The following is a 25,328-nucleotide window of genomic DNA, read 5'->3' on the forward strand; positions in this document are numbered from 1 at the left end:
ATAAAGCCTTCTTTACTAAAACAATTTCCATATTTACATGCTTCTAATATTTTTATTTTATAGTACCATGAGATATAGTACCATTAACAAATGAATTTATAATCATTATCTATATCTATTTATTATTATTATTATTATTATTATTATTATTATTATTATTATTGCGAGAATTTTGTCCCTGGGTAGGGGAGCCAGGCAATGTTTATCCCTTCTTCATAAGGTCTCCATGACAAATCAAAGTTCAAATTCATTAAAGTTCTCTCTGGGGTACCAACGAATTTGCTGGGCTTATTTACAGATAATTGGTAAGGAGTTATTGATGTGAGTGTGAGTGACCCAGAAGCAGTCTCACTGAAAAATCTTTATTCAGTATGTATGAGGATATGTTCTAGTTCCATTTACTTTTTGTGTTTTTAAATTGGCTGGGATATCCAGTTCATCTCTTCTTTTTGTGAAGGAGTATTGATATTTATTTAACAAGTCCTGCTGTGATCATTTTAAGTTAGCACAGGCACAGGTATGAAGATGGCAGTCATTTAACATAGAAGGTAGGACAGAGGCCATGTATTCTAAGATATACATATGAGTGTTTCTTTTTTTACATAGGTCTGGCTATAATAAGGATCCTGAAAAACCCATTTCTTCATTCGTTTGTTTTTAGAGACGCCATCAAGAATATCTTTAAAATTCTTAAAATGCTTGTGTGTGTGTGTGTATATATATATATATATATATATATATATATATATATATATATATACACATATATATTCATTAAATATAAACATATTTAAAGACACAGATATAATTTATTCATATGTAAAAGGAGGACACTTGTCCAACAGGAAATACATATATCTAGTAGGAACAATCATTTCTTACAGGTAATTTATACACTCAAATAACAGGGACCATGTTGTAGAACCAGAAATTGGGATAATGATAAAAGAGATCACATTTATATCAGAATTATAGGTCATGTATGTCTTTAAAAACAAATTTTAAAAGTTTTAATTTAAAACTCATGTCAAAAAAAATAAAACTCATGTCAATTCTTCCAAAGGAAGTTTTGAGACCACTAGCAGTTATTATATCTTGTAACATAACTCAGGGACTACTTGTAATTTCTTAGATTTTGTAGCATAACTCAGGGATTATTTGCTAGATCTTGTAGCATAACTCAGGGATTATTTGTTAGATCTTGTAGCATAACTCCGGCACTACTTGTTATGCCCTACATGCTTGGTAGGATGTAAGTACCTTCAGAATAAAAAGGTTGCAAGTGTGGTCAGAACAATGAGGCATGAAGAAAGGAAGAGTTGACTTGTAGGCTCATCCCAATCCTAGCTAACTTTTATAAATAAAATTATTACGTTATTTCAGGACCAGAGCCATGATCAACCAGTTGGTAGGATACATGCAGCAGAAGATATTTTGTAATTAACACACCATTGTTTACTGCTCACTCTCCTCCCTAGGCTTCTTACTTTCACTTCTGTTAGCATATATGCTTCACCACTATGAGATGTCCCAGTTGTCAACACACAAACACTACTCACATCTCAGAAAGTATAAGAGATAGTTTGTTCTGTAGCCAAGTATGAATAACCTTAGCCTGGGAACACAGATTTAGGTTACCCCTAATTCCATGTTCCTACCAAGTAATAACAGTCTGATGAAGTTTTTATAGTTAACAGAACAAAGAAAGTCATGAACCGAGCCACTTTTTTCCCCTTTCTTTCTTTTTTTTTTTTTTTTTCCAAGACAGGGTTTCTCTGTGTAGTTTTGGTGCCTGTCCTGGATCTCACTCTGTAGACCAGGCTAGCCTCGAACTCACAGAGATCTGCCTGGCTCTGCCTCCTGAGTGCTGGGATTAAAGGTGTGTGCCACCAACGCCCGGATTCTGAGCCACTTTTTAATGCATTGGTGGAAACACTAATAATATTAAACCTAAGCAGAAAAAGCTTTGCTGCAGGCCTCAGATGCTACTTGATCACATTCTTACTTTGGTGATTGGTGGTAGCTCAGGGTCTGTTAACAAACCCTTTTACTTGTTTAGTGAAAGACGTTAGGTCAGTCAGGGAGGTGGACAAGGAAGTTTGGCTGTTAAGGGTTCTAAAGTTTTCTCAAAATAAATTTTAATTCTCTGGACAGACAACATTCCTGTTTCTCCACAATCACTGTAGTTCTTGACAGTTAATCAGCCTAGCAGAAGACTCAGTGGAAGTCATGATTCTTTTCAGGAACTTCTGTTCACACAGTACTAGCTGCAACTGTCCAGTTGTATGTTACATGAGTGCAGAGTACACAGCCCTTTGTGTGATTCTCTTTAAAAACTGGGGGCTGGAAGGATGAGTCCACAGTCAAGAGCATTTACTGCTCTTGCAGAGGATCTGTCTTTTTTTGTTCGTAGCACCCAGATCAAGTGTTTCACAACTACCCTCTTCTGGACTCCTCTGGAACCTGCCTGTTCATGCTGTACATATACTCACTCAGGCTCAAACAGACACATGTTAAAAATCAATCAATAAATACACAAATGTTTTTGAAAGTTACTCTATATGGTGCACCATCTTATTCAAAACTGAGCACATACTTGCTATAGATTGTGATTTTATCAAAGCCCACAAATTGTTTGTTAGAAGTTACTTGGTCAGTGGGTGCTGGGAATGGGATTTGAATGAAGACATGTCTTGCTTCCTACAGTTTCTTTGCTTGGGGACACATTTCTCCACTATGTGACTCAAGCCTATAGAATGCTAGAAAAGACAAAAACAGATTAAGAAACTGAAGCAAGTTTAGAACTGTGGCACAGCATACCTGACATTGCCCTAGTATGTCTGCTTTCTTTCATTTAAATCTCTGACTCTTGACTCATCATATTAGGAGATACTATAAATAGAATGCAGCTTAAATAGAAAAAACGTAAGGGAAGAAATGAGGAATGAGGTGGAGAGAAAAGGAACAATTATGGAAGAACTTGTGGGTGCATGAATAAATATGATCAAAAGGCACTGTATGAAATTTTCAGAGTCAATAATAAAAAGAAAAAGAAAGAAGAAAACATTGGCCTTCTACAGAATTTTAATATTCAGATTCTCATCTACTGAAATCACAAATGTAATGGAAGTATTTAATTCAGTACTGTTCAGGTCTGCAGTGGGTCCCAGGCTCATGGATAGAATCTTTTCCATTGTAACAATCACCTTGCTTAGCTCAACCTCCTCTCTCCCTACTAGAAAGGCATTTGTGGTTATATTGATCACACCCATATACTTTAGGATGTCTATACCATCTCACAATCATAACCCAATCACACCTGACAAATCATTTTGACATGTAACTTTCAATTTCTAATTTCTAGAAACTAAATTTGGATAGTTATGGGAAGGTTCAGTGAGATCCATTATCCCTCAACCAATAGCTAGTATCCTCTCCTTAAAACGTGACCTTTTTAAAGAACAACAACAACAACAAAAAAATCAGAAGTCCTATTTATTAAGGAACATAGGAAGAAGACACATAAATCTCCAGGTGTACAGGTATTTATTCAGTATGTATGAGTTAGAGATTCCTGAGAGGTTATTGGATTTTTTTTTAGAAGGCAACTGTGCTCACTACTATACCATCAACACATTTTATTAGGAAACAGAAGCATTTATGTCTTATCCAATCTAAGGACAATTGGTAAAAAGAAGTTGGATGTTTCTGGAATTCCCTTCATATTTGCACATATCATTATAGGTGGTGTGGTAAGAATTTAGATCACAGATGTCCTGCAAAATTATAATGATTTGTTTATTGTTTTAGATTGAGAGGAACTGTCATCTTCCTGTTATCATCTACTGAAGTTTCCTGAATGAGGCTTCCTTCCTATTCCTGACTATCATGTGAGAAGGAAGAACTGTCTTTCCAAGTGTCAAAGATCAAAGAGACACATGAAGGCAGCTGGTAGATACCAGCAGAAAGACAGTGAGGAGGCAGAGAAACCTGCATTCCTATTAATCTACCAAAACTGCTGTGTGGTACTCCTGATAGGGAGGGTGTTCTATATCCTGAAGAAGCTGATTTAATCTTGGGTGTTTGTTCACACTCGTCATTCAAGACCAGATGCTGGAAAATCAGCAGGGTCAGGCTCAGGCTGCAACACTGTCTGACCTTCACAGTTTTTTTTTTTTTAATCCCCTAAAAGACCCTCAGGATTCAGTACCCAGGACAAGGGTACTGAAGACTGAATAGATACTACTTCTGACGACGAATAAGGCTGGATGGCCAAGGCAAAGACACGGGTGTGAGATGTGTGATGTTCAAATGTATGTGTTATAAGAATACACAAACATTTCTGCATCTTAGGTTGTTGGCAGACTGAGACACACATGAAGACAATGAGGTTGCTGACTAAGCCAGGATGATGGCTCCAGTTACTGCTCAAGAGTGAAAGTGAAAATATCATTTGTAATACACAGCAGAGCCATGTATTGAGTAGCAGTGCTGTCTGTTATGGTGTTCAAGTCTGTCCTCATTAATCAATACTTTATGACGAGGAATAGTGGGAAATAGAAGTAAATGGTAGATAAGAGAAAATATGGAAGATCCTAAACTGAGAAAAAGATGCAACCCATTTAGTCTGTGAATATGAAAGAACCTCCATCTTCAGATGGAGTCAGGAATCCAAGTGACACACATTTTTGGGATCAAGTTGTTATATGTGCACCCGGTGTGTAATTCCTCTCATTGTAGGCATAGTTAAAGCTGTAAAACCTTATTTTTTAATACATTGAAATGTTCCTTTTAAATTGTTCTTTTAATTCATAGATATGACTACTATAAACTCACAAACACATTTCAAGGAGAGCACTAGTTAATTTTTAACCAATCAGAATTATTTGAGTTTGTTAAATGTTTAATATTTCCTTCTCTGCTGTGTGTTACCTTAGAGCAGGATATTTTTCAATGTTACCCCAATATGTCTTTGAAATATATTATCCAAAATAGAGCTTATATTCATTAGAAATGTCATGTATAATTTTAAAACTTGAAAAAGAAATGTAATCTTTGGAGGTATGTATGTGGTCTGACCTTGGACATCTGGAGACTCAGAACTTGTGCTCAGTTACTGAGATAACTAAGCCCTGCAGCTGTGCCCATCCTGACTGGTTCCCAGTGATTTGCATGCACTCACTGCACAGCCTTGAGGACTTCTTCATATACCAGTCACACCCTGTGCAGTTGTCACTGCAGTCAGGACTCAGCATGGACATGAGGGCCCCTGCTCGGCTCCTTGGGCTCCTGCTGCTCTGGCTTCCAGGTAAAAGAAGGACTAAAATGGGAATTTCACTGTGACATAGCGATTAATGTTGACTGGCATTTGGGGGAGGTCCTTTATTATCATGCTTAACTATGTGGGTATTTATTATGTCTCCACTCCTAGGTGCCAGATGTGACATCCAGATGACTCAGTCTCCATCCTCCCTGTCTGCATCTCTGGGAGACAGAGTCACCATCACTTGCAAGGCCAGTCAGGGCATTAGCAATTATTTAAGCTGGTTCCAGCAGAAACCAGGGAAAGCTCCTAAGCGCCTGATCTACTATGCATCTAACTTGGACAATGGGGTCCCATCGAGGTTCAGTGGCAGTGGGTCTGGGACAGATTATTCTCTCACCATCAGCAGCCTGGAGGCTGAAGACATTGCAGCTTATTACTGTGTACAGTATGATGAATTCCCTCCCACAGTGATACAAGTCATAACATAAACCCCCAAGGAAGCAGAAGTGAGAGGCTGGGCTGCCCCAGCTGCTCCTCTTTATGAATCACTCAATGAAACTGTTTCTCAGCTATCACAGGAGTTTTAGCAAAGCTCTTGGAGAGTCATTTGTTTTTTTTTTGTTTTTGTTTTTGTTTTTTTTTTTGGTTTTTCGAGACAGGGTTTCTCTGTGTAGCTTTGCGCCTCTCCTGGAACTCACTTGGTAGCCCAGGCTGGCCTCGAACTCACAGAGATCCGCCTGGCTCTGCCTCCCGAGTGCTGGGATTAAAGGCGTGCGCCACCACCGCCCAGCTGAGTCATTTGTTTTGATAAAAGTGGCTAAGCAGTCCTCTATGTACCCTAAATATCTTCCTTCATTATCTCCAGCACTACACAGTACCAATGACCTTTCTGCTTTAACAGAATGATAGACCCTCAGACCCAGGGTACTACCTTCTTGAGTGGGCGCCCCAAGAACCCAGACTCCGGTCCATTTGATGCAAACAGCAAGAGGTTTATTGATGCGGCTGGGCAGTCGGGCTCCTCTTGTCCTGAGAGCAAGAGTCGCGCCTACTGCAGCCACATGGGTACTTTTAAAGGAAAAACCAACAAAAGCCATAAGATTACAATTCCCATACAATTTTGTTTCGATTGATTTATGTCTAGAGGCTAATTTCACAAGATCATGGCCTGATCACAGGGTGGGTGCAGTCACGTCCGCATGCACATTCTTCCTGAAACCTCAAGGGGTGTATCAGGGTGGGAATGAAGGTTACACAAAGGTTACAGTGGTCTTTCCTGGAACACTTGCAATTATCCCAGTCACAGTTGAGCGCATCTCTTAACAGAAATCTCTTTACATTGTTACGTTGTGGCAGGGGTGGCTGAGTCAGTTTGCCCTTGGAACTAGCTTTTTAGTTCCTCATTCTCCTGGGGATTGGGGGTGTGTGTGCAAGCCTGAAGGGTTAGTGTCTTTCAAGAGGACGCAGTCATTCTTTATAAGGAGTCTGAGTTATATCTCCAGCTTGGATTCATACAGAACAGTGGAAACTACTGTGAATATTGTAGAACATATTATTTAAATACAGAATATTAGCTTTTAAGTGCCAGTATTTAAAGGGCAGAGAAATCTTACTGAGAGAAGCTGACAGCAGGAAGGATTCTGGTTTTCTCATAAAATCTAGAGCACAAGTGTCAGAGAAAGGGGAGACTGTCTAACCAAGATTCTCTGCTGTGTCTTGAATTTCCAGTCGTGATGCTCTCAGCTATCTACAGCACTTCACATAGGAACTAAAGGTTCCTATGCACACTGGTCTGCTTACAAAAATCAAATCATGTCAAACCACACTCATATGACTTTTAATTTCACTCTGTGAAGTGGAAAACGGATTCATATATATGACATCAATTAGGTTGTAAAGGATTGTCTTACATTTGCTTCTGTAAGTGATATTAAAGAAGAATTGATATTCCAGAGCATAGCTTTAGAAACAACACAAAGCTGGGCAGTGGTGGTGCATGCCTTTAATTCCAGGACTCTGGGAGGCAGAGGCAAGAGGATCTCTGTGACTTCGGGGCCAACCTGGTCTACAGAGAGAATTTCAGGACAGCCAAGGCTACACAGAGAAACCCTGCCTCAAGTCCCCCACCCCAAATAACAACAACAAAATAACAGTGATCTATACCCTATTCTTTTTATTTTATGTTAGAAATCATTTGTGGGTAAGATCTATTTCCTGTCCCTTTATGATGTCCCATTTATTTATCTACCTATCTATACACCGACACTATACACAGACTTAATTATTATATTTTATACAAAAAAGAACAATCAAGCCAGAAGATATAATACCACTTTTACAGGTTTCAATTTTCTTAGTTACCATTGTCTGATTTTCTACATAAATTCTAGACTGAGTTAATCAACTTTGGAAACCCCTTCAGGAATATTAGTTACATTAAATTATTGAGTTTATGTGCCAATTGGAGAAAATATACACTTAAAAGTGGTTCATGGAATTGGAGAGAACACCTATTGCTTAAGAGTACCTGTTGAAGAGGACCTGGGTTTAATTTTCAGCACTCACATCATGACCCACAACTGTCTTTGACTTCAGTTCCAGGGAATCCAGCACCCTCTGCTGGTCTCTCAGGGCACCAGACTTGCACATAATGTTCCCACAAACATGCAGATGAAATAGTCATACATATAAAATTATTTTTAAAGTGGTTCATATTATGAACACAGACATAGTGTCTATTCACTTGTATTATCTTTAATGTACAAGGATAATTCTGTTACCCTTGGTGTATATAGAAATTTTATTGTAATTACTCCTAAATATTTATGTTGATATTCCTTCTTTATGAATTTGTGTACTGATCTATTAGCAAATATTTTATTTCATTTCTTTCATTGATCACATCTTATTACATTTTGTATATTGTGCTGTTGGTTTAGATACAAGTGGTGACAGCAGACATTTTGATCTTATTTGTAATCTGAGGTATAAAATGTCCAACAATTTTTTAACTGTGTTGTATATTCGCCTGAACATTATAGACAGCACATAACAGTAAGATAATTTTGTCACTATGTTTTGCTTCCTTAGAGATTTATCATGAATACCTATTAACTCCCATAGAAATGATTAAGACACTATGGAGATAATTAATACAATTCATCTTAATTGTCAGAAGGATGAACTATGTGGTATAGTGTATAATATTAATATGGACTTTGTCTTGTTAAATACATTCAACTAGGTCATGATGCATCACACAGAAACAAAGTGGTGAAGGTGGAGAATCAGAAGGGGAACAAGAGGAGCAGGAACATGAAGAAGAGATAGTAAAATAAAATTTAATTTATTCCTTTCCTCTATATCACTATCTCACTTTACACACCAGTCAAACAACTTTGTTAGAAAATACATTTTTTAATAAAATAGCAGTATTTCTCTATGGTGTAAGAGGATGTAATAATCACATCTCCTAATCTCTAAGGGGAGCCATATTGGTCTCTGTTTACTGTGTGCATTCATTGTGGTCCTTAATGATAACAAGAGGATCATAGTATATGCCTCACTCTTCCAATTTTCTATCTCAGTGAATATTTGCTGTCTTAATTCCTTAGTTATTTTTTAAAGCTAGGATGATGTGGTAGACATCATTACAGCTATGATGTGTATAATAGAAAAAAACGTCAGTAAACCTTGAGACAACACTGTTATTTTTTTTTTTTTTTTGGTTTTTCGAGACAGGGTTTCTCTGTGTAGCTTTGCGCCTTTCCTGGAACTCACTTGGTAGTCCAGGCTGGCCTCGAACTCACAGAGATCCGCCTGGCTCTGCCTCCCGAGTGCTGGGATTAAAGGCGTGCGCCACCACCGCCCGGCGACAACACTGTTATTTTTGCAGTTAGTAACCCTCAGGTTCTGGGGCTTCCAGAGCACACATGGTGATAGATATCTATCATCAATCTGTCTATCCAACTATCCATCCATAAAGCAAAGCAGACCATTAATCTATGGAAAATAACCTAAGATTTTCTATTTTGTTTTGCTATAGGTTTTGTTGGAACCCACCCAGGTTTCCTAGTTGCTTTACCCAGCAGGACTGCATAAGAGGATGATTGGACAACAGGCCTGGGTACCAGGTGTTTAGAAGGGTCTACACTTGGTTATATCTAGCCGACAGAGGTCTTTTGCCTCGCCCCCTGCCATTATGATAAAAAGTCCTTTGGAATAAAGTTCGAGGCTGGTGGGTTTTGATCCAGGCCCTCCAGAGGCTATCCTGTGTTTCTGTCTTTCCTCTCGTCATCTAGGTATCTCTTTCTGTCTAATATTTCTGATTTCTTCCTACTCAAGAGTATCCTGGGTTGTAAAAGCAGGGGCTGGTCCTCAACAAGGTTGTTATTAAAATTTTTGTCACTTAGGTACATTGTTATGACTCCTTAAATTCATTAAGGTGATTAATGGGACTTCTGGAGGATGATTGACATTTAGAGGTTTCTGACATGTGGTACCATGAATAACTAAGGAAAGTTATAAATTAAATTAATCATATCAGTGATTTATAAAAAGCCATAATATATGAAACATTATGCTATTGAATTGCCTTTAACTGTAATGTATGATAAAATCATGAAGGAATTATTTGAGGAAATCATACCATGTGCACCAGAATGATAATAGTCACTTTTTGGTCACACAAGCCATGGGGTAAACGTCAGTGAATAATTATAATAAAGCTGAATGAAGAGTGTGTAAGACAGGAGAACAATGCCACAGATCACTTTCTGAAGGTTTTTTTAATTCATTTTACATACCAACCACAGATCCCCCTCTCATCCCTCCTTCCACTCCCACACCTGCCCTCCTCCCACTCCCTCCTCCAAAAGGGTAAATTCTCCCATGGGGGAACAGCTAAGCCTGGTACATTCAGTTGAGGCAGGACCAAGCCCCTCCTCACTTTATCAGGGATGAGAAAGGTGTCTGAATATAGGTAATGGGATACAGAAAGCTGGCTCAGGTACCCAGTATAGATCCTGGTCACATTGCCAGGGGCCCCTCAAACAGACCCAGCTACACAGCTGTGTCCCTTGTGCAGAGGGTCTAGTTTGGTCTAAAGCAGCTTCCACAGCTGTTGGTCTAAAGTTCATGAGTTCCTTTGAGCTTAGTTCAGTTGTCTCTGTAGATTTCCCCATCAAGATCTTGACTTCCCTTGCTCATGTAATTCCTCTTCCCTCTCTTCAACTGGATTCCTGGAGCTCAGTCCCGTGCATTGTTGTGGATCTCTGCATCTGTTTCCATCAGTTACTGGATGAACTCTCTGTGATGACAGTTAGGGTACCCACCAATCTGATTACATGGGGAGGCCAGTTCAGGCACCCTCTCCACTATTGCTGGTAGTTTAAGTTGCTGCTAGTTTAAGTCTTTTTGGATTCCTGGGAATTTTCCTAGCACCTGGTTTCTCCCTAACACCATGTCACCCTCTATCAAGATATCTCTTTCATTGCTCTCCCACTCCGTCCCTTCCCTAACTCGACCATCATGTTCCCTCATGTTCTCATCCCCAGTCTCCTACACTCCATTGCCTCCCCTCATCCCCAGTTTACTCATCAGGATCTCCTCTCTTTCCCCTTCCCAAGGTTATCTGTGCATCCCTCTTAGGGTCCTCCTTGTTTCCTAGTTTTGCTGGAGCTGTGGGTTGTAATCTGATTATCCTTTGCTTTACATTTATTATCTACTTATGATTGAGTACTGTAGATGAATTTCTAAATGGTCTTATTAAATAAGAAACACAGAGCCAAATATAGGGGTGAAAGCCTTACAGATCAGGGAAATAACGAGAGCCACCAGCTAGCCTTAACTCACCATGCTGCTGTAGCTTCCCAAGAGAGCTACTTCCTGGCTACCCAGGCTTTTATTGCCTTGCTGTTCTGCCCTCTCATTGACTCTTAGCTTAGCTACCTCACTTCCTTGTTACTGCCTGTCTGTACAGACCTCCAGGTCTCTATGGTTGGTACTGGGATTAAAGGCATGTGTTAGCACACTTGGCTGTTCCCTAGTATGTCCTTGAACACACAGAGACCCTGCCTGCCATGTGATTGGATTAAGGGCATGTGCTACCATTGACTGACTTCTGTGTTTACTTTAAAATGGCTGGCTATGTCCTCTGATCTCCAGGCAAACTTTATTTATTTACATATAAATAAAATATCACCACAGAGTACATACCATATTTGTCTTTCTGAGTCTGGATTACCTCACTCAGGATATTTCTAGTTCCATCCTTTTGCCTGCAAATTTCATGATGTCATTGTTTTTTACAGCTGAGTAATACTTCATTGGGTATATGTACCACATTTTCTTTATCCATTCTTTGGTTGAGGGGCATCTAGGTTGCTTCGAGGATATTATGAATAATGTTGCTATGAACATAGTTGAGGAAATGTCCTTGTTTTATGCTTGAGCATCCTTAGGGCATATGCCCAAGAGTGGTATCATTGGGTCTTGAGGAAGATTGATTCTCAGTTTACTGAGAAACTGCCATACTGATTTCCAAAGTAGCTGTCCAAGTTTGCATTCCCACCACCATGTGGAGGAGTGTTCCACTTGTTCCACATCCTCTCCAACATAAGCTGTCATTAGTGTTTTTGATCTTAGCCATTCTGACAGGTATAAGATGGTATCTCAGAGTCATTTTGATTTGCATTTCCCTGATGAATAAGGGTGTTGAGCAATTCCCTAAATGTCTTTTGGCCATTTGAGATTTTTTCTGTTGAGAATTCTCTGCTTAGCTCTGTCATCCATTTTTAAATTAAATTATTTGATATTTTGCTGTCTAGTTTCTTGAGTTCTTTATATATTTTGGAGATCAGCCCTCTGTCAGATGTGGGGTTGGTGAAAATCTTTTCCCATTCTATAGGCTCTCATTTTGTTAAATTAAAATTTACTGTAACCTTTGCCTTACAGAAGCTTCTCATTTTCAGGAGATCCCATTTATTAATTGTTGCTATCAGTGTCTGTGCTACTGGTGTTATATTTAGAAAGTGGTCTCCTGTAACAATGTGTTCAAGGGTATTTTCTACTTTCTCCTCTATCAGGTTCAGTGTAGCTGGATTTATGTTGAGGTCTTTGATCCATTTGGACTTGAATTTTGTGCACGTTGATAGATATGGATCTATTTGCAATCCTCTACATGCTGACATCTAGTTTTGCAAGCACCATTTGTTGAAGATGCTTTCTGTTTTCCATTGCAGAGTTTTGGCTTTTTTGTCAAAAATCAGGTGTTCATAGGTGTGTGGATTAAGGTCAGGATTTTCAATTTGACTCCATTGGTTCCATGTCATTTTTTTTATGCCAGTACCAAGCTGTTATTATTACTATAGTTCTATAATAGAGCTTGAGGTCATGAATGGTGATGCCTCCAGAGGTTGCTTTATTGTAAAGGATTGTTTTAGCTATCCCGTTTTTTTTTTGTTTTTCCATACAAAGTTGAGTATTGCTCTTTTGAGGTCTGTGAAGAATTGCATTGGGATTTTGATGCGGATTTCATTGAATCTGTAGATTGCTTTTGGTAAGATTGCCATTTTTACTATGTTAATACTACCTATCCATGAGCATGGGAGACCTTTCCATTTTCTGATATCTTCTCCGATTTCTTCCTTCAAGGACTTAAGTGTTCTTGCCATACAGGTCTTTTACTTGTTTGGTTAGAGTTACCCCAAGGTATTTTATACTATTTGTGGCTATTGTGATGTTTCTCTGATTCCTTTCTAAGCCCGTTTATCGTTTGTGTATAAGAGGGCTACCGATTTTTTTGAGTTATTCTTGTATCCTTTCACATTACTGAAGGTGCTTATCAGTTGTAGTAGTTCCCTGGTAGAACTTTTGGGGTCACTTATATAACCTATCATTTCATCTGCAAATAGAGAAATTTGACTTCTCCCTTTCCAGTTTGTGTCCCCTTGATCTCCTTTTGTTGTCTTATTGCCTACCTACAACTTCAAGTACTATATTGAATAGATATGGGGAGAGTGGATGTCAGCCTTGTCTTTTGCCTGATTAGTGGAATCACTTTGAATTCCTCGTCATTTAATTTGATGTTGGCTGTTGGCTTTTGGCTTGCTGTAAATTGCCTTTATTATGTTTAGGCATGTTCCTTGTATTCCTGATCTCTCCAGGACCTTTTTTTTGAAGGAGTGTTGGATTTTGTCAAAGTCTTTTTCAGCATCTAATGAGCTGACCATGTGATTTTTTTCTTTCAGTTTGTTTATATTATGGATTACATTGACAGATTTTCATATGTTGAACCATCATTACATCTCTGAGATGAAGCCTACTTTATCATGATGGATGATTTTTTTATGTGTTCTTGGATTTGGTTTGCCAGGATTTTATTGAGTGTTTTTGCATCAATGTTCATGTAGGAGATTGGTCTGTAATTCTCTTTCTTTGTTGCATCTCTGAATGGTTTGTGTATCAAGGTAACTATAGGCTCATAAAAAGAGTTTGGCAATGTTCCTTATGTTTCTATTATTTAGAACAATTAGAAGAGTATTGGTATCAGCTCTTCGTTGAAATTCTGGTTAGAATTCTGCACTGAAATCATCTGGCCCTGGGATTTTTTTGGTTGGGAGACTTTTAATGGCTGCTTCTATTTCCATAGTGGTTATCAGTCTCTTTAAATTGTTTATCTTGTCTTGATTTAATTTGGGTATATGGTACCTATCCAGAAAATTGTCCATTTCTTTTAGATTCTACAATTTTGTGGAGTACAAGTTTTTGAAGTATGACCTGATGATTTTCTGGATTTCCTCATTGTCATTTATTATGTCTCCCTTTTTGTTTCTGATTTTGTTTATTTGGATGTTCTCTCTCTGCCTTTTAGTTAGTTTGGATAAAGGTTTGTCTATCTTATTGATTTTCTCAAAGAACCAACTCTTTGTTTCACTGATTCTTTGTACTGTTCTCTATTTTATTGATTTCAGCCCTCAATTTGCTTATTTCCTGGCATCTACTCATCCTGGGTGAGTTTGCTTCTTTATCTTCTAGAGCTCTCAGGTGTGCTGTTAAGTTGCTAGTGTGAGATACCTCCAACTTCTTTATGTAGGCCTTTAGAGCTATGAACTTTTCTCTTAGTTCTGCTATCACAGTGTCCCATAAGTTTGGGTATGTTGTACATTCATTTTAATTGAATTCTAGGACGTCTTTAATTTCTTTATTTTTGCCTTGACTAGTTCTTCAGGTGATTCAGTTGACACTTGTTCAATTTCCATGAGATTGTAGGATTTCTGTAACTTGTGTTGTTGTTGAAATCTAACTTTAAGCCATGGTGGTCTGATAAAATAAGGAGGTTATTCCAATTTTTTTGTATTGATTGATATTTGCCTTGTGACCAAGTATGTGGTCAATTTTAAAGAAGGTTCTGTGAGGTGCTGAGAAGAATGTATGTTCTCTTGTGTTTGGTGAAATGTTCTGTAGATTTCTATTAAGTCCATTTGCCTCATAACATCTGTTATTTCCCTTATTTCTCTGTTAAGTTTCGATCTGGCAGATCTGTCCATTGGTGAGAGTGGGGTGTTGAAGACTCCCACTATTAATGTGTGGGGTTTGATGTGCGATTTAAGCTTTAGTAATGTTTCTTTTACATATGTGGATGCCCTTTTATTTGGGGCATAAATGTTCAGAATTGAGACTTCATCCTGATGGATTTTTCCTGTGATGAATATGTAATGTCCTTCTTGATCTCTTTTGATTGATTTTAGTTTGAAGTCTATTTTGTTAGATATTAGGATAGCTACATCAGCTTGCTTCTTAAGTCCATTTGATTGGAAAGTCTTTTCCCAGCCTTTTACTCTGAGATAGTGTCTGTCTTTGAAATTGAGATGTGTTTCTTGTATGCAGCAGAAAGATGGATTCTGTTTTCATATCCATTCTCTTAGCTTGTGACTTTTTACAGGTGAATTAAATTCATTGATATTAAGGGATATTAATGGCCAGTGATTATTATTTCCTGTTTTTTTTGGTGGTAGTGTTGTGTATTTTTCTTCTTTGGTATTTGTTGGTGTGGGATTACCTATTGCCTGTGTTTTCATGGGTGCATCTAACTTCCTCAGGTTGGATTCTTCCTTCTAGTGCTTTCCGTAGGGCTGGATTTGTGGTAGGTATTGTTTAAATCTGTTTTTATCATGGAATTTTTTGTTTACTCCATCATGGCAATTGAGAGTTTTGCTGGGTATAGTAGTCTTGGCTGGCATCCATGGTCTCTTAGTATCTGCATAATTGTGGAACCTTCTGGCTATCAGAGTCTCCATTGAGTGTTATTCTGATGGGTCTGCCTTTATATGTTACTTGGCCTTTTTCCTTTGCTGCTCTTAACATTTTTCTTTATTCTGTGTGTTTAGTGGTTTGATTATTATGTGGCAAGGGTACTTCTTTTTTGGTCCAGTCTATTTGGTGTTCTGTAACCTTCTTGTATATTCATAGGCATTTCCTTCTTTAGGTTGAGAAAGTTATCTTGTATGATTTTGCTGAATATATTTTCTGTGCCTTTGAGTTGGTATTCTCCTTTATCTATCCCTATTAATCTTAGGTTTCACTTTTTCATGGTATCCCAGATTTCCTGGACATTTTGTGTTATGATTTTCTGGCTTTAGCATTTTCTTTGACTGATGAATCTATTTCCTCTATTGTATCCTCCATGTCAGAGATTCTCTCTTCCATCTCTCGTATTCTATTGGTTGTGCTTGCATCTGTAGTTCCTGTTCATTTACTCAGATATTCTATTTCTATCATTTCCCCAATTTTTGTCTTCTTCATTGTGTCTATTTCTATTTTCAGGTCTTGAACTATTTCTTCACCTGTTTAATTGCTTTTTCTTTTTGTGTGTGTGTGGCTTTCTTTAAGGGATTTATTGATTTCTTCCATTTTTTTGTCTTTTCCTCAATTTCTTTAAGGGAATTTTTTTTATTTCTTCCTTAAATGCCTCTATCATTGTCTTAAAGTCATTTTTAAGGTCTTTTTTTTTTTCTGTTTCTTCTACGTTGGGATGTTCAGGTTTTGCTGGTGTAGCACCACTAGGTTCTGGTGGTGCCATATTGCTCTTTATGTTGTTGAATGTATTCTTGCACTGGCTTCTACCCTTTTTTCTCCAATTGGTGCAAATAGTGTCTCTGTCTCAGGGAGACACTCTTGGTCTATTTGGAGCTGGCAGAGTCTGTGTCTCAGGGAGCAGCTGTGGTCTTGGAGGATGAGTGGGTTTGGGGAAGGTAAAGTTTTGAGAGTACATAAATAAGAAAATACTTGAGAAAGTTCTAGACTGAAAGCTTGTGGGATTTGTTAATTAAAGCAAAATCATTAGAAATGAGGAGAACTATGACCTCCACCACTAATTAAGACCATTGGGGCTTCTGGAGGAAGACAGACATTCAGAATTTTTTGACATGTGACACCATAAATATCTAAGGACAGCTAAGTTCAAAAGAAAAGGGGGAAAGGGCTTGGAAATCCATGAAGATTAGCTAAGAAGGTCGACAGATGGTTCCACAGTCAAGAGCATTGCTGACAAGATTTTCTCTCTCACTCCTGGATATTTCACTTAAACATATTTGAACAGATACCTTTGAAGTTATTCATGCCATGGTGATAGAGCAGCCTTAACAGCAAGTGACAAATATGGAAAGAAGATGGAAACTATCATACTTCACAGGTGAAAGGATTATCTATAAATATGCAAATTAATTTATAATTAAATTATTAGACTCTACAAGAGAATACAAAATAATTTGATTAAAAGTTAAAAATACAACCAACTTTATGTAACTAAAATAAAAAGGTAACATAATTATAAACTCAGAGAATTAAATATCTCACATTCAATCTTAGGAAAAATATAAAATTTGTCTACACTGAAATTGACAAAATAAAATTTAAAAGCATCAAATATTCATCAAAAACATATCAAAATTAGTATTTATTTAATTCACTAATTGAAAACTTCAACATTGAGAATAAAATTTTCGGTGGGTCATCATTATTTTCTTGCTTTTTAAGACAAGTTCCTTCATGTAGTATAAACTGTTTACACTCCTGCCTCAATACAGTGCGTGTCACCAAGAGTGGTTGTCTTCTAAAGTTTCCTATAACTATTACATATCCCTTTTCCTCATTTTTTAAGCATAATGAAACTATTCTGTAGAGATTTTATTAAAAAGATTTGATACCAATGCTCCATAAACTTTATAAAATAACAACAAATGTATAAACCTATGGGAAATAGCAAAACAAATAATACTGTAAATTAAAAATAAATTATTGTTTTATGTGTACTGGTATTCTACCAGGATGTACACCACATGAGTGCCTGGTGCCTATGGAGCCCAGAAGAGGGTGTCAGAGCAAACCAGCTATGTCTTACCTTTATTAAATCCTCAGCCCAAGAGCATCTCAAGAGAGTTCCTGTTTTCTCAGACTGAAAGCCTCTGAGTTCTAACCCGAGAGGGTCTTAGTTGAACTGCCTAAAGGCTTCTAGTTCCTGGTCCTCACATCTTATATACCTTTCTATGTCCTGCCATATTACTTCTTGGGACTAAAGGCGTGTATGCTTCCTAGTACTGGGATTAAAGGTGTGTGCCACCACTGCCTGGCTCTGTTTTCCAGTGTGGCCTTGAACTCAAAGATATCCAGACTGATCTCTGCCTCCCGAGTGATAGGATTAAAGATGTGTGTGCCACCACTGTCTGGCTTCTATGTCTAATATAGTGGTTAGCTCTGTCCTCTGATACTTAGATGAGCTTTATTGGGGTGAACAATATATTGGGGGACACAATGTATCACCACAAGAGGCAGAGGTACAGCTGGTAGATCAACAGAAAGAGAGTGAAGTGAAGAGGCGGGGAAGCCAGCATTACTATTGATCCACCAAAAGCTGCTGTGTGGTACTCCTGATGGGGAGGGTGTCCTGTATCTTGATGAAGCTGCTTTAATTCTAGGTTTTGTTCACACCCATCACTTAAGATCAGATGCTGGAAAATCAGTCAGGTCAGGTGTGGGAGTACATCTCCCACATTTTGAAGGGTTATTAGGAGGAGGAGAGAGGGATAGGAAAATATCAGATAGAAGGAGACACCTAGCCGATGAAAAGAAAGACAGAAACACAGGATAGTTTCAAGAGAGCCTGGATCAGTACCAAACAGCCTCGTTCTTTGTTAAAAAGGGCTTTTTATAATATGCCAAAGGGAGAGGCAAAAGGCCTTCGCCTTGCAAAATCAAAGCACACCATACGGCCAAGTGTAGACCCTTCCAAACTCTTGGTAATTACACCTGTGGTCAAATCATCCCATTATACAGCTGGGTAAAGCAAGCTCAGATTCTCCTGATTAGCCTATCTTCTAGATAGCCTCTGTGGAATCCACAATCAGGCTCAGGCTGCAACACTGTCTAGCCTTTCACAGTTATGTTTCTAAAAGACCCTTTGGATCCTCAGGCTCCAGGACAAGGGTACTGAAGACTGAATAGACTCTACTTCTGATGGTAAATAAGCCTGGATGCCAAGGTGAGAACATAGATATGTGTGTTCTGTAGTATTTAAATATTTGTGTTACAAGGATGCACAAACATTTCTGCTTCTTAGCTTGTTTGAAGACGGAGACACATATGCGGACAGTGAGGATGCCAACTAAATTAAGATAATATCTCCAGTTACTGCTCAAGAGTGAAGGTGAAAATATCATTTGTAATACACAACAGAGCCATATATTGAGTAGTAATGTTTTCTGTTAGATGCTCAAGTCTGTCCTCACTAGTCAATACTTTATGATGAGGAATTGTGGGAAATAGAAGCAAATTGTAGGAAAGAGGAAATATGGAGGATCTCAGAGAAAAAGATGCAACCTCTTTAGTATGAAAGTACTTCCATTTTCATAAGGGGTTAGACCTCCAAGTAAACAGATTTGGGGGATCAAGTTGTTATATGTGCACCTACTGTATAATTGCACTCTTTGTACCATAGTAAGTATGGTTAGAGCTGTAAAATCTTATTTTTAAATCATTAAAATGATCCTATGATCCTGATAAATTGTGCTTTTGATTTAAATAAATGACTACTTCAAACTCATAAACATTTCACAATGAAATCACAAAGTATTTTTTCAACCAATCAGAAATATTTAAGTGAGTTAAGGATTTAATAGTCCCTTCACTGTTGTATATTTTCTCAAAGTAGGATATTTGTCTATATTACTCCAATGTATCTTTGAAATGTATTATTCAAAATAGAGGTGCTATACATTAGAAATATCATGTACAATTTTAAAATTGAAGAAGTGTGTTCTTTGCAGACATGTATGTATGCAGTCTAACTTTGGGCATCTAGGGACCCTGAGCTTGTGCCAAGCTGCTGAGATGAGCAAGCCTTGCAGCTGTGCCCATGCTAACTGGTCCCCAGTGATTTGCATGCACTCACTGCACAGCCTTGAGGACTTCTTCATATACCAGTCACACCCTGTGCAGTTGTCAGTGCAGTCAGGACTCAGCATGGACATGAGGGCCCCTGCTCAGCTCCTCGGGATCCTGCTGCTCTGGTTTCCAGGTAAAAAAGGACTGAAATGGGAATTTCACTGTTACACTCTGATTAGTGTAGACTGGCATTTGGGGGAGGTCCTTTTGTATAATGATTTACTATGTGGTTGTTTACTTTATCTCCGCTCCTAGGTGCCAGATGTGACATCCAGATGACCCAATCTCCATCCTCCCTGTCTGCATCTCTGAGAGACAGAGTCACCATCACTTGCCGGGCCAGTCAGGGCATTAGCAGTAATTTAATCTGGTTACAGCAGAAACCAGGAAAATCTCCTAAGCACCTGATTTATGTTGCATCCAACTTGGCAGATGGGGTCTCATCGAGGTTCAGTGGCAGTGGGTCTGGGACAGATTATTCTCTCAGAATCAGCAGCCTAGAGCCTGAAGATATGGCAACTTATTACTGTCAACAGTATGCTCAGTTTCCTCCCACAGTGATACAAGTCATACCATAAACCTCCATGGAAGCAGAAGTGAGAGGGTGAGCTGCCCCAGCAGCTCCTCGTCATGAGTCACTCACTGAAACTGTTTTGCAGATGTCATAGGATTTTTAGCAAAGTTCATGGAGAGTCATTGTTTTTACAAAAGAAGCTAAAAGTCCTCTCTGTACCCTATCATTCTTCCCCTTCATCTTGAGGCTTTCAGAGTACCAATGCCTTTTCTGCCTTAATAGAGGACACAGCCATTCTCCATGAGGATTCAGCATAGTATCCTTAACTATATCCCCAATATAGAACAGTAGAAACTACTGTGAACATTTCAGAACACATTTAAATACAGAAAATTAGTTTCTAAATGCCAGTATTTAAAGGGCAAAGAAATCTTACTGAGAGAAGCTGACAGCAGAAAGGATGTCTGGTTTTCTCATAAAAGCTAGAGCACAAGTATCAGAGAAAGGGGGAGGCTGTCTAACCATGATCCTCTGCTGTGTCTTGAAATTCCAGCAGTGTGTCCTGATGCTCTCAGCTGTCTGCAGCACTCTACATAGAATTTTAATGGCTCCTATGTCCTCTGGTCTGCTTACAAAAATCAAATAATATTGAACCACGCTTCTATGACTTTTAGTCCCACTGCATGAAGTAGAATATGCATTTGTCTATATGACATCGTATGCGTTGTAAGGGTTGTCTTAAACATGCTCCCATAAGTGATTTTAATAAAAAAATTGGCCATCTGATCACCAGAGTAGGGCAGTTCATGCTTTCTCTTGATCATTGCCAGTAGTCTATTGTGGAGGTATCTTTGTGTATTTCTGGGGGCCTTTCTAGCACTTTGCTTTTTCCTATTCCCATGAGGTCTTCATTTATTATGGTCTCTCATTTCTTGTTCTCCCTCATTGTTATTAATCCAGCTGGGATCTCCCACTCCCCCAAGCTCTCTTTCCCCCAACCCTTGCCCTTCATTAACCCCCCTCTCATGTCCAGTTTGCTCATGTAGCTATCATCTATTTATCTGTTGTTGGGCAAACAACACCATCTTTGTTTTACATCTAATGTCCACCTATGAGTGAGTACATACCATCTTTGTCTTTCTGAGTCTGGGTTACCTCACTCAGGATGATTTTTTTCTAGATCCATCCATTTGCCTGCAAACCTCATGATGTCATTGTTTTTCTCTGCTGAGTAGTACTCCACTGTGTATGTGTATCACATTTTATTTATCCATTCTTCAGTTGAAGGTCATCTAGATTGTTTCCAATTTTGGGCTATTACAAACAACGCTGCTATGAACATAGCTGAGCATGTGCCCTTGTGGTATGATTGAGCATTCCTTGGGTATATGCCCAAGAGTGGTATAGCTGGATCTTGGGGGAGATCGATTCCCAATTTTCTAAGAAAGTGCCATATTGATTTCCAAAGAGGCTGTAGAAGCTTGCATTTCCACCAACAGTGGAAGAGAGTTCCCCTTGCTCCACATCCTCTCCAGCATAAGCTGTCTTCAGTGTTTTTGATCTTAGCCATTTTGACAGGTGTAAGGTGGTATCACAGAGTCGTTTGGATTTACATTTCCTTGATGTTTAGCAATTCTTTAAATGTCTTTCAACCATTTGAGCTTCCTCTGTTGAGAATTCTGTTTAGCTCTATAGCGCATTTCTTAATTGGACTATTGGGCATTTTGATGTCTAATTTCTTGAGTTCTTTATATATTTTGGATATCAGCCCTCTGTCAGATGTGGGGTTGGTGAAGATCTTTTCCCATTTGTAGGCTGTTGCTTTGCCTTGTTGACCCCATCCTTTGCTTTACAAAAGCTTCTCAGTTTCAAGAGGTCCCATTGATTAATTGTTTCTCTCAGTGTCTGTGCTACTGGTATTATATTTAAGAAGTGATCTCCTATGCCAATGCATTCAAGACTACTTCCTACTTTCTCTTCTATCAGGTTCAGAGTAACTGGATTTATGTTGAGGTCTTTGAACCACTTGAATTTAAGTTTTGTGCCCAGTTATAGATATGGATCTATTTGCAGCCTTCCACACGTTGACTTCCAGTTATGCCAGCACCATTTGTTGAAGAAGCTTTCTTTTTTCCATTGTACAGTTTTGGATTCTTTGTCAAAAATTATATGTTCATAGGTGTGCGGATTAATGTTAGGGTCTTCAATTCAATTCCATTGGTCCACATGTCAGTTTTTACGCCAGTACCAAGCTGTTTTTATTACTGTAGCGCTATAGTAGAGCTTGAAGTAAGGGATCGTGATACCTCCAGAGGTTGTTTTATTGTACAGGATTCTTTTGGCTATCCTGGGTTTTTTGTTTTTCCATATGAAGTTGAGTATTATTCTTTACAGGTCTGTGAAGAATTGTGTTGGTATTTTGAGGGGATTTGCATTGAATCTGTAGATTGCTTTAGATAAGATTGCCATTTTTACTATGTTAATCCTGCCTATCCATAAGCATGGGAGATCTTTTCATTTTCTGGCATCTTCTTCAATTTCATTTTCAGGGACTTAAAGTTCTTGTTATACAGGTCCTTCACTTGCTTAGTTAGAGTTACCCCAAGGTATTTTATATCATTTGTGCCTAGTGTAAAGGGTGATGTATCTCTGATTTCCTTCTAAGGCTCTTTGTCAATTGTATATAGGAGGGCTACTGATTTTTTTGATTTAATCTTGTATCCTACTATGTTGCTGAAGGTGTTTATAACCTGTATCAGTTCCTTGGTTGAATTTTTGGGGTCACTCATGTATACTATCATGTCATCTGCAAATAGCAAAAGCTTGACTTCTTCCTTTCCAATTTATATCCCCTTCATGTCCTTATGTTGTCTTATTGCTCTGGCTAGAACTTCAAGTACTATATTGAATAAGTATGGGGAGAGTGGACAGCCTTGCCTTGTTCCTGATTTTAGTGGAATTGCTTTGAGTTTCTCTCCATTTACTTTGATGTTGGCTGTTGGCTTGCTGTAAATTGCCTTAATTATGTTTAGGTATGTTCCCTGTATTCCTGATCGCTCCAAGACCTTTATCATGAAGGGGTGTTGGATTTTTTCAAATGTGGAGCTCCGGGAGTCCAATTGGCGAGAGAGAGGAGGGATTGTATGAGCGAGAGATGTTGAGACCATGATTGGAAAAAGCACAGGAACAAATAGACAAACTAGTGGAAACACATGAACTATGAACCAATAGCTGAGGAGCCCCCATGGAACTGGATCAGGCCCTCTGGATAAGTGAGACAGTTGATTAGCTTGAACTGTTTGGGAGGCCCCCAGGCAGTGGGACTGGGACCTATCCTTAGTGCATGAGCTGGCTTTTTGGAAGCTGGGGCTTATTCTGGGACACTTTGCTCAGCCTGGGTGAAGGGAGGAGGGGACTGGACCTGCTTGGACTGAATCTACCAGGCTGAGCTGAATCCCCAGGAGAGTCCTTGCCCTGGAGGAGATGGGAATAGGAGGTGGAATGGAGGGAGGGTCGAGGGCAGGGGAGGAGGGAAGACAGGAGGATCCATGGCTGATATGTAAAATTAAATTAATTTTAATATTAAAAAAATAAAAAAATGATATTGCAGAGCATAGTTTTCAGAACAAAACAAAGCCTGGCAGTGGTGGCACATGCTTTTAATCCCAGCACTTGGGAGCCAAGGCAGGAATATTTCTATGAGTTCAATGCTAGCCTGGTCTACAGAGAGAGTTCCAGGATGACTAAGACTACACAGAGAAACTCTGTCTCAATACCCTCTCCAAGAAGAGAACAGCAATAAAATAACAGTGATCTATACTCTATTCTTTATATATTTTATTTTAGTTTAGAAATCCTTTGTGGGTAAGATCTATTACTTGTCTCTTTGTGATGTCCCATTCATCTACCCATCTACCTGCACATCTACAGTACATACAACTTAATTACTACAGTTTTATACAAAAGAGGACCATCAAGTCAGAGGATATGATAACACTTTTTTTTTTTTTTTGGTTTTTCGAGACAGGGTTTCTCTGTGTAGCTTTGCGCCTCTCCTGGAACTCACTTGGTAGCCCAGGCTGGCCTCGAACTCACAGAGATCCACCTGGCTCTGCCTCCCGAGTGCTGGGATTAAAGGCGTGCGCCACCACCGCCCAGCTTAGGATATGATAACACTTTTATAGGCTTCAGATTTTCTTAGTTATGTTGTCTGATTTTCTACATAAATTCTATACTGACTTAATTAGCCTTAGAAACCCATCCAGCAATATTATTTACATTACATTGAGTTTATGTGCCAATTGGAGAAAATATACAATTAAAAGTGCTTCATGGAGCTGGTGAGAATGACTAGCGGTTAAGAGCACTTGTTGCTCTTGAAGAGGACCTGGGTTTGATTCTCAGCACCCACATGGTGACCCACAGCTATCTTTGACTCCAGTTCCAGGGGATCCTGTAGCTTGAGTTTTCCTGCCTGGCCCACAGTCAGGACAAATATCTCTCACTTGCCAGTCCCACAGTCACTCAGACCCGACCAAGTAAACACAGAGACTTATATTGGTTACAAACTGTATGTCCGTGGCAGGCTTCTTGCTAACTGTTCTTACAGCTTAAATTAATCCATTTCCATTAATCTATACCTTGCCACATCGCTCGTGGCTTACCGGCATCATCATATGCTGTTTCTCATCGTGGTGGCTGGCAGTGTCTCTCTGACTCAGCCTTCCACTTCCCAGCTTTATTCTCCTCCTTGTCCTGCCTACAATTCCTGCCTAGCCAATGGCCAATCAGTGTTTTATTTATTAACCAATCAGCAACACATTTGTCATACAGAACATCCCACAGCACTTCCCCCTTTTTTTTTTCAAAAAGGAAGGTTTTAACCTTAACAAAGTAAAATTACATATAATTTGGGAATTTGGGCGTAGCTTCTTCTCTTACTAGTTCCTGCTGGAGGGGGGTGCTGTATCTTATGGGAACACAAAGAAAATTTTAGGATTATGGAATAGTCCATGAGGCTGTATTGTCTGAGCCAGTTGCCTTGAAACCATTCTGGATGTTGGATCATCTGGGCCATGGTGTCATCGGAGACCTTTCAGGGGGACTTGG

General features: G+C 38.8%; 2 gene segments (V, D, J or C); both read left to right on the forward strand.

Annotated features, from left to right (window-relative positions):
• The first annotated feature begins 5,253 nt into the window (after window positions 1-5,253).
• Window positions 5,254-5,754, forward strand: LOC128099413 (immunoglobulin kappa variable 1D-33-like). The segment is given in 2 exon segments: window positions 5,254-5,308; window positions 5,432-5,754. Coding segments are annotated over 2 exon segments (378 nt in total).
• Window positions 5,755-19,783: 14,029 nt separating this feature from the next.
• Window positions 19,784-20,283, forward strand: LOC128099572 (immunoglobulin kappa variable 1-12-like). The segment is given in 2 exon segments: window positions 19,784-19,838; window positions 19,961-20,283. Coding segments are annotated over 2 exon segments (378 nt in total).
• Window positions 20,284-25,328: the final 5,045 nt, after the last annotated feature.

Source organism: Peromyscus californicus, unplaced genomic scaffold (assembly GCF_007827085.1).
Source record: "Peromyscus californicus insignis strain IS unplaced genomic scaffold, ASM782708v3 Scaffold_6__1_contigs__length_162567912, whole genome shotgun sequence".
Classification (NCBI taxonomy): domain Eukaryota; kingdom Metazoa; phylum Chordata; class Mammalia; order Rodentia; family Cricetidae; genus Peromyscus; species Peromyscus californicus.